This window comes from Vipera berus, assembly GCF_964194415.1.
Source record: "Vipera berus genome assembly, chromosome: 2".
NCBI classification, from domain to species: domain Eukaryota; kingdom Metazoa; phylum Chordata; class Lepidosauria; order Squamata; family Viperidae; genus Vipera; species Vipera berus.
The window spans coordinates 233,558,223-233,574,764 of record NC_138203.1 but is presented as its reverse complement, the minus strand read 5'-3'; the positions used below and the strand labels follow the sequence as shown (position 1 = coordinate 233,574,764).

Here is a 16,542-nt window from a genome sequence, read left to right as displayed (position 1 = left end):
CTGATTGTGAGAACAATTAATCAATGGAATAGCTTGTGTCCCAGAATTGTTGGTGCTCTATCAGTGAAAGTTTTCGAAAATAGACTGGACAACTATTTGACCAGGATGGTATAAGGTCTCCTGCCTTGAGCAGGGGGTTGGACTAGAAGACCTCTGAAGTCCCTTACAGTCCTATGATTGTATGTTGTTTGTTCAGCTTCAAGTTCAAGTTTTCTCTGTGACTCACTTAGCCAACATTAAAGCAAAGAGTCAGGCATTTACTTATCTCCAGAGGTGTCAGATGCAAAGGATCAGGGCCATATGTTAAGTTGTAGTACATAAAAGGCATTCAACCTAGTCAACTAATGGTCAGCAGTAAATTGGCACTAGATAAGGATCACAAAATTTTGGGGGGGAATGGATTTTGATCATTTATAGCAGGGGTGTCAAACTGCCGGCCCACGGGCCGGAACGTCACGGAGAAACCGCGCCCATCCCATTTTCGGCAATGGGAAAAAGTTCCAAGAAGTCACGAGTTTGACATGCCTGGTTTATAGCATCTGTAAAGATGACATAAGCGATGCGGTGGCTCAGTGGGTTAGGAGGCTGAGCTTGTTGATCAGAAGGTCGGCAGTTTGGCAGGTCGAATCCCGAGTGCCGCGTAACAGAATGAGCGCCTGTTACTCGTCCCAGCTTCTGCCCACCTAGCAGTTCGAAAGCATGTAAAAATGCAAGTAGAAAAATAGGGACCACTACGGTGGGAAGGTAACAGCGCTCCGTGCGCCTTTGGCGTCTAGTCATGTAGGCCACATGACCACGGAGACGTCTTCAGACAAGCGCTGGCTCTTTGGCTTTGTAACGGAGATGAGCACCGGCCCCTAGAGTTGGAAACGACTAGCACGTATGTGCGGGGGAACCTTTACCTTTAAAGATGACATATTTAACTCTGCTGTCAGCCTGCTCTTCTCCTACAAGAGACACACATTTCTTGAACCTCATCCTGAATCTATCCCAAATTGCTGTAGGTTTGCGATCCTAAATGAAAACTGTACTTCTTTTTGGATTGAGGTACTTTGAACAATTTTCAAATTTAAATTTTTATATCCAATATGAGCAGATCCTTAATTAGACAATTCCAATGTTCATTTGAAAATCATTCTTCAGAACAGGCAAATCTTGGTTGCACCTCTCCCAGACCCATGCACATTTGTATGTGTGTGCACATGCGGGGGGGGGGTCTCCTTGCAGCCCCACACTGTGACATTGGGGAGGAAAAGAACGGGAAAGGTGAGAGAAGCTGTGATGGAAGCTTCTTGCAGCCTTCCACGAAGCTTGGGGCGGGAGCTGAGGGGAGCAGGGCGCAATGCGATCGGCAGCACATTGAGAAAAAGAAACAAGTACTCCAAAAAAACAGCTTTCATTAGTTTGCAGAGAAGGAAGGAAGGAAGGAAGGAAGGAAGGAAGGAAGGAAGGAAGGAAGGAAGGAAGGAAGGGTTATAATGAGAGGGAAATCCTGCCTTAGCACATGGCCATGACCAGCCCTGCTGCCCTTTTGCTATCCCCTTGTCCCCTCCACCTGACTCTCCTGGTGGTCTCCCATCCTATCGTTGACGATGTTTTGGTTACAAAGCCAGGTCTCCACACATGGAAAGGGAGTGGGCCTCCCTCTGACCCACATATTTTGCCCTCTCACACAGACCATGAGCAACCTGGCCAAGGAGAGCAAGCCAAGCAGCAGCAGCCTCAAGGAGAAGGTAAGCACAGCCGGGCGCCCTCTTGGGGAAGGCTGGGCTGAGCTGGGTACTTTCCCTCCAATGCCCAGGGCTCTGGGCAGCCTGCACTGCTGGGAGTCCTCCACATGGCCTGAGAGCAAAGGAACCACTACCGAAGAAATTAAAACCAGTAATTTTTTCCTTTTTTTTTTACAGTTTGTAACATTTTATTAGATGATGGAATAAAATACAAAAGCAAATAGTAGGACACAGTGGGGAGGAAGAAGGGGGAAAATAGTGAGGGGGAGAAGGGAAAAAGGCAATGACTTCCGACTTCCTCTATTGCAGCAGAAGGAAGCATTAACATCGAACCTCAACTTTTTACTTTTCCATAATAGTATAGACTAGCCATTTCTATAACAACAAATGAATCTAATCAGTAAAACCCAAAATCCCACCCCCTTTTTTCAGTCATCAAGTTTTTGACATCTTGCTAAGCACTGGTGGTACTCAAATACTGTCATGTCCTAAAAGTGGTACAGTTTGTGAAAAGGTTGAAAAGCCCTACTCTATATCTAACATTAGCCAACATGTCAGTCGGAATAAAAAGGTATTTGTTTTCCCTTACTTTGTAATAAAAAAAAATACTAAACGTGTACAAAACATTTCAAGAGTCTGAGTTCGGAACAGGCTGTTCCAACCACACTGAAGTTAATCCAGTGGTACTCCAACATTGACATACTATTTCCATCATATAAGGCAGTTTTATCAATCTGACTGATATAATCATACATATCTTTCTTCTCTCCTGTGAATGCTTGTAGTAAAATTTGTAGTAAACTTCTATTGTTAATTATTAGTCAGTTAATTTTCCCATTTAAATTTAATATGACCCCAACATATTCCAATATGTTTACAGACATAAACAGGAATATTTGACAACAATTTAATTACAGATGTATTTTGTTGCTTGCTAAACTACTGTACTAGGAATGGTAGGGACAATGCTCTGAGAGATGCTCTTAGAACTTGACTGCTTGCACTGCAATTAGCACTGACAGCTTCCATAATAATCCCTTCCTGTTGCATGAGATTAGGATGGATTAGTACGTGTGGTTCCTGTGCTTCATTTTTCTGTCACTTCCTGTTTGAACTGAGCACAGAATCTTAACGTTAGGTTATGTAAAATGTTGGATGAAATATTTTGTGATAATATTTTCTGTGTTGTTAGTATTACTAATCAATAGTGATAACATCAATAATGTTATGTATGAATGAGAATTACAAAAAGTAATAATACTGAATATTGATAATATTCAATATTATTACTTTCTGTAATTCTCATTTCTACAAAACTATGTTTTAAATGAACAATGAGGTAAGGGCATAATTAGATTTTTTAATGTAAATTATTTATTTATTTATTTGTTTGTTTTTATATACCGCCCTTCTCCCGAGGGACTCGGGGCGGTGTACAGAGTAAGGTAGGTATACAGTTGAACAATAGTAAAAAACAGTAGTAAAAACAACTGAGACCCCAAGAGCTATCAGGCCAGGCCGGACTGCTGGAACAGGTAAGTTTTTAAGTCGCGCTAAAAGGTGCGGAGGTCGGGGGCCATCCGGATTTCGGTAGGCAAGCAGTTCCAGAGGGTTGGCGCACTCACTGAGAATGCCCTCCCCCTGGGGGCCACCAGCCGACATTCTTTGAGCGGTGGCACCCTGAGGAGGCCCTCTCTGTGGGAGCGCACAGGACGGAGGGGTGTTGACGTTGGCAGAAGGTGCTCCCGTAGGTAGTCCGGACCCATGTCATTGTTAGCACCTTGAATTTCACTCGGAAGGCAACCGGAAGCCAGTGCAGCTCACGGAGGAGAGGTGTGATATGGGAGTATCGGGAGGCCCCCAAAAGTGTCCGTGCAGCTGCACTCTGCACCAGTTGAAGCTTCCGAGTGGCTCTCAAGGGCAGCCCCATGTAGAGAGCGTTACAGTAGTCAAGGCGAGAGGTCACAAGTGCATGGGTGACTGTACGTAAGGCATCCAGGTCCAGATAAGGTCGTAGTTGGCGCACCAGTCGAACCCGGGAGAAGGCCCCCTTGGTCACAGCTCCTATGTGATCTTCCAAGGATAGCTGTGAGTCTAGGAGGACACCCAAGTTGCGGGCCCTATCAACAGGGGGTAATAACTCATCCCCGATGTTAAGGGATGGAATGTTCTGAGTATCCTGGCTTGCTGGTATGTACAGCCATTCAGTCTTGTCCGGGTTGAGTTGAAGCCTGTTCCTCCCCATCCATTCCCGGACCGCTTTCAGGCAACGGGACATCACGTCGAGGGCATCACTGATGCTGTTTGGAGTTGAGATGAAAAGCTGGGTGTCATCAGCATACTGATGGTACCCTACTCCAAAACCACGAATGATCTCACCCAGCGGTTTCATGTAGATGTTGAACAGGAGAGGTGAGAGAACCAACCCCTGAGGGACTCCGCAAACGAGAGGCCTCGCCCCCCTGCCAGCACCGACTGCGAGCGACCCAGGAGAAAGGAGGAGAACCACCGCAGTACCGTGCCTCCCACTCCCAGTCCCCTGAGGCGCCGCAGCAAGATACCATGGTCGATGGTATCGAAAGCCGCCGAAAGGTCTAATAGGACTAGGACAGAGGAATGGCCTCTGTCCCGGGCCCTCCAGAGATCATTCATCAGAGCGACCAATGCCGTCTCCGTGCTGTAGCCCGGCCTGAAGCCCGATTGGCACGGGTCAAGATAAACCGCTTCATCCAGGACCTGAGGAAGTTGATGCGCCACCACACTCTCAACAACCTTCGCAAGGAAGCGAAGGTTGGAGACTGGACGAAAGCTATTCAATGAGGTTGGGTCCAAGGTGGGCTTCTTGAGGAGAGGTCTCACCACCGCCTCCTTCAAGGAGGCGGGGAAGTGACCCTCACTCAGAGAAGCAGAGATGACCGCCTGAAACCAGCCTCGTGTCTGCCTCTTATATAAACTGCTTTGAACAATTTGTGGAAAAATGGTATATAAATAAAGATATTACTAAAGTGACTATTATTATGAAAAAAATGACCAATCTCAGAAACAATAAATTATGTATCCCTGAAACATTATCTTTACTCCACATAGCTATCACAGAGCTCATTTTAATTCTTTTTCCCTAACATAACAAATTCCTGGTTCCACAACACAATATGCATTTACATTCTATTTCTGCATTGGAAGGTCTCACTGGATGGTCTCAAACAATGCTATAAAACTCAACATCATGCTTGATCATGCTGTAGTATGAAACTAAAACAGTCTCTTCACAGCTTCTAGCATAAACTAGCAAAAGGCAGCCCATAGAATACTATGTAGAGAAAATTTCATACCTATCGGTTCATAAGATATTTTTTCTTTTAGTACTAAATGGCGCAGCAGAGCTTGTACACCCAGGGAAGGCCAGAGCACACACACTGCACATACAGCACTACAATTGGCCGGGGACAAGGGGCTACAGATTAATGATAATAAAACTTGAGAGAAATAAGGTTATTTGGGTATCCGCTACAACTAGCCAATATCTTTTAAACTATTTTTAATGATATTTTCATACTAATTTTTATGGCTTTGGGGCCTAAGCATTATCAGTTTTACCTGTCCACCACTGTCACAAGAACCTTTTAGCCTTGACCAGTTATTTGAGATTATCCACTTTAGTACTACTTTATAAAACCCTAGTAAGACCACACCTGGAATACTGCAACCAATTTTGGTCACTACAAAAAAGATGTTGAGACCTTGGAAAAAGTTCAGAGAAGAGCAACTAAGATGATCTGAGCCTGGAGACTAAAACATGAAAAACGGCTGCAGGACTTGGGTTTGGCCAGTCTAAAGAAAAGAAGAAATAGGGGTGACATGATAGTAGTATTCCAGTATTTGAGGAGCTGCCACACAGAAGAGGGGATCAAGTTATTCACCAAAGCACCAGAGGGCAGGACAAGAAACAATGGTTGGAAACTGATCAAGGAGAGAAGCAACCTGGAATTAAGGAGAAACTTTCTGACAGTGAGGACAATTAACCAGTGGAACAGCTTGCCTCCAGAACTTGTGGGCGCTCCATCACTGGAGGTTTTTAAGAAGAGACTGGACAGCCACTTGTCTGAGATGGTATAGGTTCTCCTGTCTGAGCGGCGGAGGGGGGGGGCTGGACTAGAACAGGGCTTTTCAACCTTTTCAGAGATTGTACCACTTTTAGGATATGGTACTATTCGATTACCACCGGTCAGTCGCTTAGCAGGTGGATGTGGCCTACTCGACGCCACTACCTGGACACAGATGACTCGAGACAGCTGGGTCGGAACGGAACAAGTTGCACCAGAAAACTCAATGTGGGGAGAACTCGGTGCCCCACAAACTCCTCGCCTCCCCAAACTGCTAGCAGCCAAGCATATGTGGGCGCACACATATGCACACACACCACATTCCAGGTTTGGGGACTTTAATCCAGAGAGGAAGGAGAGGGCCTTCTCCCCAAGTGTAGGCATGATTGGCAATTTGCTAGCTCAGATGTGGATACAAGTCTCCAAGCTTCTAATGTGTGTGTCTGTGTGTGTCTGTATCTGTGTGTATCTGTGTGTGTGTGTAGCATGCTAAAGAGATGTTCTTTTCCCAATCCCAGACATCATTGGTGTCTTCCTGTCCGGTGCCCCCTCCCGGCAAAGCAGGAGGTGGAGGACGTTTGCAGGAAGCAGTTTCCTCCGAGTCCAACTTCTATCTTGACTGATCTCTGGAGAGCAAGAGGAGGCGGCAGGGGAGCAGCACTCCCAGGTCCTGCACAAGGGAGACCAGCCCTTCTTGAAAAGGAATTCCCATTTCCAATCATGCATGGTAAGGATGCTGGCTTGTTGGGGCAGACTTCCCTCACACAGTTCCCCTGCCACCCCCTCCTCCTCTCCAGAGATCTGCAGGGGAGATAGTGATCTGGAGGCCAAGGTGCAGCCTCCATATTGGCCACTTCTACCTCTCCAAGCCCTCCTCGATTAAACATACATTATATATAAATTAGAAGGGACACGGTGGCTCAGTGGGTTAGGACGCTGAGCTTGTCGATCAGAAGGTCAGCAGTTTGGCGGGTCGAATCCCAAGTGCCGTGCAGCAGAGTGAGCTCCTGTTACTCGTCCCAGCTTCTGCCAACCTAGCAGTTCGAAAGCACATAAAAATGCAAGTAGAAAAATAGGGACCACTACGGTGGGAAGGTAACAGCGTTCCGTGCGCCTTTGGTGTCCAGTCATGCCGGCCACATGACCACGGAGATGTCCTCAGACAAACGCTGGCTCTTCGGCTTTGAAACGGAGATGAGCACCAGTCCCTAGAGTTGGAAACGACTAGCACGCATGTGCAGGGGAACCTTTACCTTTACCTTTATATATAAATTGAACACAGCCAAAAAGAAAACATAGCTAAATCACTAATTACAGGTCTTCACATATTTTCTGGAAAAAACCACCTTTATTGATGTCAGGAAGGAAGAGCAAACCTTATTAAGGAACTCTCAATAGGAAGGGAATTTAAGACCCCAAAAGGTCTCATTCTTTCTAATCTGCCTTCCCTTTAAGCCTTTAGTTCTCTTTATTTTATTATTATGTATTTAAGAAGATCAAAGGCCTCCATAGCTCAGGATAATTACCTTAAAATCAGAACCCAAAAAAATGTAGTTAATCCACAATACCGCCCTATGAAGAATGAAGATGATCTTTGGGCCCTGAGAGCATACAGATGTCAAGTCAGAATATTACTGGCACACCTGTCAGCGACTGGAAGTGCATAAGTCCACGTACTTCCCTTTCCTGTCTCACAACTCAATCGATACATCCTTTAATTTCCAGACACATCTTTTTCTCATAAGCTCCTTAAAAAACCAACAAGGTATACTGTAATTAGCAGGAAAAATATATTTAGCACTTCTGAATTCTTTCCCCAAGGGGGAAAGGAAAGTTCACAGCCTGCAGGTTGCTAGCAAAGTCGTCAAAGAATGTAGTCATTGATGCTAGAAAAGAATGACGAATCAATTTTGCAGCTCTCTCCTGTTACTACATCTTCTTACCTCTCTAGACTGTGGCCTGGGATTGCACGAGGGGCTAGCAGGCTAAAATCTGGTTGAGTACTTTGCAGCCAGGTGCTCAGTACAGACCTTGCCAATGTGATTTTAACAGCCCAGGAAGGAATATGAAAACCCAAGGAAAATTTAGCAATCAATAAACCATAGTGGACTAAGCTTGTTTGCCCTATTTTGATTCTCCTCCCCAGCAGCAGCCCATGGATTTTAGAATTGCATGGCCACAAAAATAGAGGCCTTCAGCCTCCCAGTCCCTGCTGAGAGAGGGATTTGCATTTCGGCAAGAGTCAGGCCACACACCCCCAATCAAAGGAAAAACCTGAATCCAGCGGGTCAGAAGGCAGTCCAGCCACCGCGCCCCTCCAGTTCCTTCTCCTCGGCCCCAGGGCCAACATAGCTGGGGTGGGATTTGCAAGTACCTCCGTCTGCTTTGTTCTGCAAAGTGGTGCTCCCACCTGCCGCCATGCTGACAGCCCCGACTAAAGGCTGAGCGCTCCAGCCTCGCCCTGCCAAGGAAGGGGGTGGCAGCCGAGACTACAGCAGATTTGCAGCTTGTCAGGGGCACTCAGAGGCTGTCCAACTTCACTCCGGAATTTCGGGGTTGGAAAGCAGAGGGGCAGTACTGCATTTGCAGGCCTGGCAGCACCTGCTGCAGACTCACCTACTTCCCCCCCCCCCCGCAGCTACCTCTTTTGGAACCTTCCTGGTCCCGATAGGCCTGCTGGCATACATCTGCCCGCTTTGTCCTGCAAAACGCGGCTCACCTGGCACTCTCCATTCACACACACACATTCCTCCAATATCCTTTCCATTCACACACACAGGTCTCTCTCACCACTTCTCTGACAAAAGCCTTTTCTCTTCTGCCTCTTTCTCTAGAGCAGTGATGGCGAACCTTTTAGAGACCAAGTGCCCAAACTGCAACCCAAAACCCACTTATGTGTTGTCGGATGCCGGGTGGGCGTGACCCATTGGGTGGGCATGGCTGCAGTGGTAACGGCAGACTGGGTGGGACTAAAAAGTTCAATCAATCAATTCCAACTCTGCGAGATCTTTTTTTTTCCTGCGAGAAGTTGAAATTGATTGAGTGAACCTTTTTTTTTTTTTTGCACACAGTGGTGGAGGCCTAAAGCGAAAGTTTTATAAAACCCAGCTGAAGGCCTAAGACTGGGGCAACGGCGCACGTGCCCTCAGAGAGGGCTCTGCGTGCCATCTGTGGCACACGTGCCATAGGTTCACCAACACGGCTCTAGAGTCTTTTCTTTTCTCCCTCTCCTGCCAAAACTGCCTCCTTTTATAGCCTCTCCTGTCTCCACCCCCCCTCCTCCTTTCTCTTCCAGGTGAGCCAGAAGTGCCGATCCTGGGGCCTTTGTCTAACCCCAAGCAGCTCTGCAGCTCCTGAGGACTCTCTCAAGGCAAGTCCTGCACTGTGCCACTTTGGCTAGTTCCCTTCTCCCACTACACTTGGCTGGGCAAGGCCACGTACCACCTGCCAGGTGCCAATGTACCACAGGTGGTACGCATACCACTGGTTGAAAAGCCCTGGACTAGAAGACCTCCAAGGTTCCTTCCAGCTATATCCTATCCCATCCTATCATGTCTATGTAAGGTAAAGGTAAAGGTTCCCCCGCACATGTGTGCTAGTCGTTTCCAACTCTAGGGGCCGGTGCTCATCTCTGTTTCAAAGCCGAAAAGCCAGTGCTTGTCCGAGGACGTCTCCGTGGTCATGTGGCCAGCATGACTAGACGCCAAAGGCGCACGGAGCGCTGTTACCTTCCCACCGTAGTGGTCCCTATTTTTCTACTTGCATTTTTACATGCTTTCGAACTGCTAGGTTGGCAGAAGCTGGGACGAGTAACAGGCGCGCACTCTGTTACGCGGCACTCGGGATTCGACCCGCAAAACTGCCGACCTTCTGATCGACAAGCTCAGCGTCCTAACCCACTGAGCCACCGCGTCCCTAATGTCTATGTATGCATATGCAAATTAACACATTCATTTTAACAATGACCTCATATTAAAACTGATAGCCTTCTATTGCTTCCACTAATAGTTACTGTAAGTCAACAATTGAATTAACATTAACTAAAAATGCTTAATGCCCATTTTAAGTCAGCACTGGAAAGCTAACTTTTGGAAAGCAAACATTTGAGATATATATAAAATTTCATTAAATTGTCAAGGTTCAAAAAAAACTAAAGCTATGTGAATATACTGGAGCACCTCCAACAATTACAGTATTAGCTCTGCAGCAATGACTACATTAGTATCTCTGCAGGAAAATCCTGATCAGTAGGCAGTAACATCTCTCAGCTATTAATTGCTGATGTCACTTCTTTTCCAAATTCTAAAATAAAATATTGTTAATATTAAAGCTGTTTTAATTCAATATAAGAAGAACAATTTTCTCCTCTTGTAACTAATGCTTTCTCTGTAAATTACTAACTAGAAACTGCTTCTTAGAACATTCAATATCTGGAGAAAGAAATGCCTTGCAATACTTAGGAACACAGATTAAATCTGACCAAAACATTGCACTTTTTATCCCAAAATTATTAGTCTGATTTTTTATTGATGGAAACTTTATTTGATTGTTTAAGATATTGTACTACATTACATGTTAGGTATTCCCATAAATACTCCTAAATCAGACACATTCAACTCTTAATAGTTACAGATTTTCCATTCATCAGATTTGATATAAGTATGGCAAAAGCCTGAACCCTGATCTGATGTTAATTTACTGTGTAAAAGTGTTCAGATATAGAATATAGAATATTTAACAATTGACAAATGATATTCTAGGGTCATTATAGTCTTGATAATGAGCAACTGACTACAGATCACAGATTACAATTGCTCAAGGTACATATATATTTTCCCAGACTGCTTTCATTCTTTGACAGAATCTAAATATGTAAAAATAAGCTCACAAGGATCACTTTTCTGCCAACATCTCTGCTACACAATAGAGAATACAGGTTAGACAAATCATTCTAGTGCCAGCAGTCACAAGGCCAATGGGATGGTGGGGGCCAAAGCATGCCAGAGACTCCAAACAATAACTTGAAATCTATCTTTTTACCCTTGTGCAACCTCAAAAATCTCAAGGATGATTCTGCTAGTTAAAAGTATGGTAGCACCTAATACTCTTTATCACTATTGTGACTGCCAGATGAATGGAGTACAAGTGTGGCCACATTAACTTTCGTGGAGGACAGCGATCCTGCAGATACCAGTACCAACTTTGAAAGCATTAAATAATAAAAGGCCTAATGTTTAAATTGAAATTAAACAGCTCTCAATCTCATTTCAACCATTACAATATTTGTGCTTTTCAAATTCAACTATTTACAACTGCTTACAACTCCACTGTTCTCCATTCCTATTTTCAAGAGTTCATAATAACGAATTATGTTCAAGAGGGCAAAGGTAAGGAGGATACATGTAGCATTGCTCCCTATCCACTGTGAACTAAGACAAATACATGTGACAACCAGTAGGAAGATAGCTTCAAGTAAGTGCATCCACTTTAGTGTGAGGTGAAAAGTGACAACTAAAGCAAGATATGCAAAATGACAACTAAAGTGACAACTAAAGTGACTAAGTGACAACTAAAGCAAGATATGCAAAATCTCCTATTTGTTCCAAGATTGTAGTATCCATATTGAAACTCGAAATTGTACCTCAGCTGAACAATCTGCCACTATGCAAAACTGTAGTATAGTTTTAAAATAATGTATAGAATTAGATATAGAAACATACTTGCAGAAAGTATTTCAGCATATTCAGTCTAACTAGAAAGATTGATTTTAGGACTGAAGACAGACTTTAGTGACAAATTAACCAGTACTATTTTAATACTTTCTTCCTTAATGTTAATTTTCACTATTAAAAATAACTCAAAGCAGGACCTTTAAAATATTACAAGAAATGTGAGTGGATTCTATATTTTGAACTGTTAATTTGCACCTTAAATAAAAGTTACTCTACATTAAAGTCATATGACATTCATGTTACAACTTATTCAACTTTCAGTTTGTTCTGTTTTTCCTATTGCATAATGGACAGGGGGAAAAAACATCCTTATCATGTCATGCCATACTGTGCCAGGTGGTAAGTTTTACTAATATATTAATTAGTAGCCTTTGCCAAAATAAACCAAAAGAGTAAAAGTATTTTCAAAATAATAAATGCATACTAACACTAAAAATTTATAGTCACTGAAAAATACTACAAGTATTTTTACTTACAAATTACAACAATTTATTTAGTGACTGGTTGTAATCACTGAATGAATGTTCAAAGTTACAAAAGCACTGAAAAAAGTGACTTGTTTTTTACACTTATAACCATTGCAGCATCTTCACAGACACTTGATCAAAATTTGGATGCTTGGCAACTGGCATGTATTTATGACAGCTTCAGTGTCCCAGAGTCTGACAAGGAAAACCAACAGGAAGCCAGATTCACTTAACAACCATGTTACTAACTTAACAGTGATTCACTTAACAATGGCGGCAAGAAAGGTCTTAAAATGGGACAAAACCTACTTATCAACTGAGCAAGGGAAATGTTGGGCTCAATTGTAGTTATAAATTGAGGATTACCGGTACTTTAAACAAATGTAATTACTGTACAACTTGGATAGCTAAAGCATTGATTTGAACATATTGCAGCATCTGAATATCCGATTTTAGTTTCTACTTCAGAAAAATAGGTATTATGGCATGCTTAACATTTAAGAGTATCTGCCTTTATACCACAAAAATGTTTAATATAAGCTAAAGCTAAAATAATATATAATTCCTATGCGACCCAACATAGTCTTACCAAAAAAGAAGTTTTTATAAGAAACCTAGACTTTTCATTGTATCTTTCAGGAAATGATTGACTTGTTTTAAATGATATTAGTGACACGTTTGATCAAACCAGTCAATCAGTTGAGAACTTAGTTATGATTACTTTGTGTACCACTGATTTTTAAAAAACTTAATTTGTATCCAACCCATTGTATACATTCCATCACAGTGCTAATGTAAACTACAATAGCCAATATAGGTATTTCCAAATTTTTGTGCTAACTACAGGTAGTCCTCAACTTACAACAGTTCGTTTAGTGACCACTCAGTTACAATGGTACTGAAAAAAGTGATTTATGACAATTTTTCATAATTATGACCTTTGCAGCATCCCCATAATCATGTGATCAAAATTCAGATACTTGGCAACTTGTTCATATTTATGACTGTTGCTGTGTCCCAAAGTCATGTGATCAGCTTTTATGACCTTCTGACAAGCAATGTCAATGGGGAAACCAGATTCACTTAACAACTAGGTTACTAACCTATCAACTGCATTGATTCACTTAACAACTGTGGCAAGAAAGTTCGTAAAATGGGCCAAAATTCACTTAACAAAAGTCTCACTTAACAACAGAAATTTTGGGTGCCGTTGTGGTCTACCTATACTTAAATTGTATATTCTTAAAACTGGAATATTCTTGCTTAAATATATTTTAAAATATACAAACCAAATAAGGAAACATTGTTCAGATGCAATCAGTTATATTTTATGAAAGGTGAATATAACCATTACCCAAAGGAATCCTCAATAAAATATGCATCTGCTTGCCGTGTAAAGTTGGAGGTTTAAATTATAGCTTCAGAATATTTAAAAATTACTTCACTGAAGTATTGCTTTCCTCAGAATGACAAGCAAAAAACTAGCTGCATCATTAGCTACAGCATTCAATTTTTAAATTTTGTCCAATTTTAAATCAAATTATAATCATAAAAACATATAAGCCTAGGCCCTAGACAGTGGAGATAAAAATTGATTTATTTTTTAAATTAAAAGATTTATTACAGAAGCAATGAGTAAGGTACTTCTGATCAGGTATGGAAATATCTGTTATTCTTCAGACATCAAATTATATAGTACTAAAGCAGTGTTGGAGACAATAAGTCAATAGTGCTGTTTGAGATGGATGTGCAGTATCTGCATACAAGCCATTTCTCAGTTTCAAGTATATACTAGTGCAATGAGAAGATTGTTGTCAGAATAAATTCAACAATTATTTCTAACACTTTACCAGCTAATAGGGCCAATTTTTGATAAATAATTTCTTAAAAACCATTACCTTGGGCAAAATGTTATAAAATTTGAAACATGCAAATCAACATTTCAATCTTCAAAAAGTTAGCAATATTAAAGTTACATGCATGATCATAAAATTTTCTTGAGAAATTTAAAATGTCTTACCTTTCCAGTCTTGTGGTCAAACCAGACAAGTGCATGATTCCTAGACAGGACTTTACAGTCAAAGGTGGCATTATTTTGAGCTGGTCGACATCGAGCCACTGATCGTCCAATTTTGACAGGCTCATCCAGGTAGACATGACGTTCTTGAAATGGATGAGAGTTCGGGCGGCAAGTAAAGATAGCCAAGGCTGAAGGCATTGAGGACAGATATGTGGTGCCACACCAACCAGGAAAGAAGAGAAACTCTTCTTGATCCAAGCCCCCCTCCACAGTTGATAAGCAAAGCTCCCACTATACTTCACATTAAAGCAGGACAAACATTACCTGCCATCAAGATCTAACAACTCATACCTCCAGTCTGTGAACTAAAGCAGGCAATAATCCAATAGAGAAGCCCCATTGTTTTCTTTAATAAGGTTTGTAGCACGTTTAAGAAGTTCCACTTTAATCCATCTCCCTCAGTGATGTGAACGAGCATATGACCATTCCAAAGAGAAACAAAACTTGTTCAAATTAAGGTGGAGAGAGTTATAAATCCAAGCGAACGAATGACTCACACAAAAATACTTGTTTGGGATGTACGCACTCTATCCTCTTCCGTAATCACTGCCCAAGCTTTTTCTTCACCAGAGAAACAATAAAAATTTCAGAGAGCGAGAGTCCAGAGGTTTACAAGACAGGAGTTAAGAACTGGAAAATGATCCAAGGATAAGTCTGTGGTTCGTCCAGTTTCACACATCAGCAGGATCAGGAAAGGGAGGGTGCCTAGCTAAAAAAAAACAGGTTCTCCCCCTCCCTAGGCAGCATAGGCCCAGACTCCAATTTTTCAAGGAGCCAACGGAAACCCCAGTGCGACCATTAAGGAAATGCAAGTATTTCCCCACACATCTTAGCGCAATACACCTGGCCACGTATCTGAGCCAGTGAATAACATGGGTCTTCTCAAGTAGCGAGAAACGGACAGGAGGCTAAGTAGCCAGACGACGCCTGGTGAAAGCAGGGGTGTCGGGGTCCCTCCGCTGAGGGACTCTAAACCAACGCAGATAACTTATGGGGAAAGGGGGAGAAAAGCCATCTGGCGGCTCTGGCCGAGGGAGGTCTTGGAGCAAACGGCGGCAGAATCTCCTCAGGAAAACTAGGAGGGCGAAGGCCGGGGGAACCGCGGGCGACGAAGAGTCGGGACTGCAGGTGGCTGAGAAGGAAAAAAATTCACTCCCCTCCCGAGGCGCCTTTTGCTCGCCCGCCGGAGCTCTGTCCCGCTCCCGCCCGGGGAGAGGCCTGGAGGCCGGACGCCTTACGAGCTGGGTGTCAAAGCGGCCGCCGTCAACGAAAACTTTCCCTCGACCTGTAAAAGCAAAACAAACCCGGTCAGCCTTCAGGGCTCAGGCGGGCCCCGGCTCGACCGCCCCTCGCGGGGCTTCTCCGCTCGGTCGAGGCGCGCAGGGCGAAAGGACAGCGGACCGCACGAACCTCAGCGCCCTCCGCCCGCCAGCTCGCCCGCGCGCTCTTACCTTCCCAGCAGCAGCAGCAGCAGCAGCAGGAGCGGCCATACTGACTAGAAACCTACCCGGTGTAGCAGCCGCCGCCGCCGCCGCCGCCGCCGCGCTGCCGGGGAGGGGAAAGGGAATGAGAGGGGAGGAGCCGCTTTGCCATGGGCCTGACCAAAAGAAAGGCTGACGGCCAGCCAGGAGCTCGACGCAGGCGCGAACTGAGAACGCGCCACAGGGAATCATGCGCACAGGGAACCACTGAAGCTCTCGGTGGGCTACTGGCAAGCCGTAGTTGCCCGTAACCTAGGAATGCGCTGCTGGCGCTGTTTCCGGGTAGTAAAAAAAAAGGGGTAAAAACTCACCAGAGGACTAAATGGAAAGGCCTCGGTGACCGAAGGAAATTTAAGTTCTGCAGATATTTTTTTTTCCCCAGGAAGGGAGGTAGAGGGGAAAGCATCACGTTGAATGGTGAGGGGTGGAAAAGCGGGCAGCCAATAGCTTTACCTGAGGAAGACGGGAAATCTAAGGCAAAATTGGATATCGTTACTCCACGGAAAGAGTGGGAAAACTTTTATTTCAAACCTTTGGAAATGCCAAAGAGACACAGGTCTTGCGAAATTGTTGCAGCAAGATACTGAGGCGGAAACCGTATTCATTTACCTGGGGGTAATTCCACATAAAATAGAGGCTTCCTAGTATAACAGTAAATTCTATAATATACACGTGTGTATCTATTCTATAACTGTTTATTAAGCACTTTATTCGTTCCATGAGATTTATTCCAGTATACGTCCGGATCGATTTGCAGATAGTTCCTTTTAGCCCTTCGTTCCCTTTCCCACAAATGCCTTCTTTATTTTCATCGATGTCAGGAGGAGATACGTCAAACAAAACAGTATTTAAAATTTATCTTGAACTGGAAGGTGGAGTAGAAATCAAGAGCAACATTAGCAAAACCAAGGTCAAGTTTAAATTGTTGAGGAAACAACGGTACAAGGGT

At 43.6% G+C, this 16,542-nt stretch overlaps 1 protein-coding gene across 15 annotated transcripts in view; it reads right to left on the bottom strand.

Annotated features, from left to right (window-relative positions):
• Positions 1–15,739, bottom strand: part of SLMAP (sarcolemma associated protein) — a 94,643-nt gene extending 78,904 nt beyond the window's left edge. For all 15 annotated transcript variants that reach the window (XM_081318074.1, XM_081318064.1, XM_081318076.1 and 12 more), the window contains exons 1-2: positions 15,564–15,739; positions 14,053–15,397 (exon numbers count right to left, since the gene is read on the bottom strand). In XM_081318074.1, coding sequence (XP_081174200.1) covers positions 14,053–14,250 — 198 coding nt within the window. In that variant the 5' untranslated portion in view covers positions 14,251–15,397; positions 15,564–15,739. The remainder of the gene's footprint in view (positions 1–14,052; positions 15,398–15,563) is intronic.
• Positions 15,740–16,542: the final 803 nt, after the last annotated feature.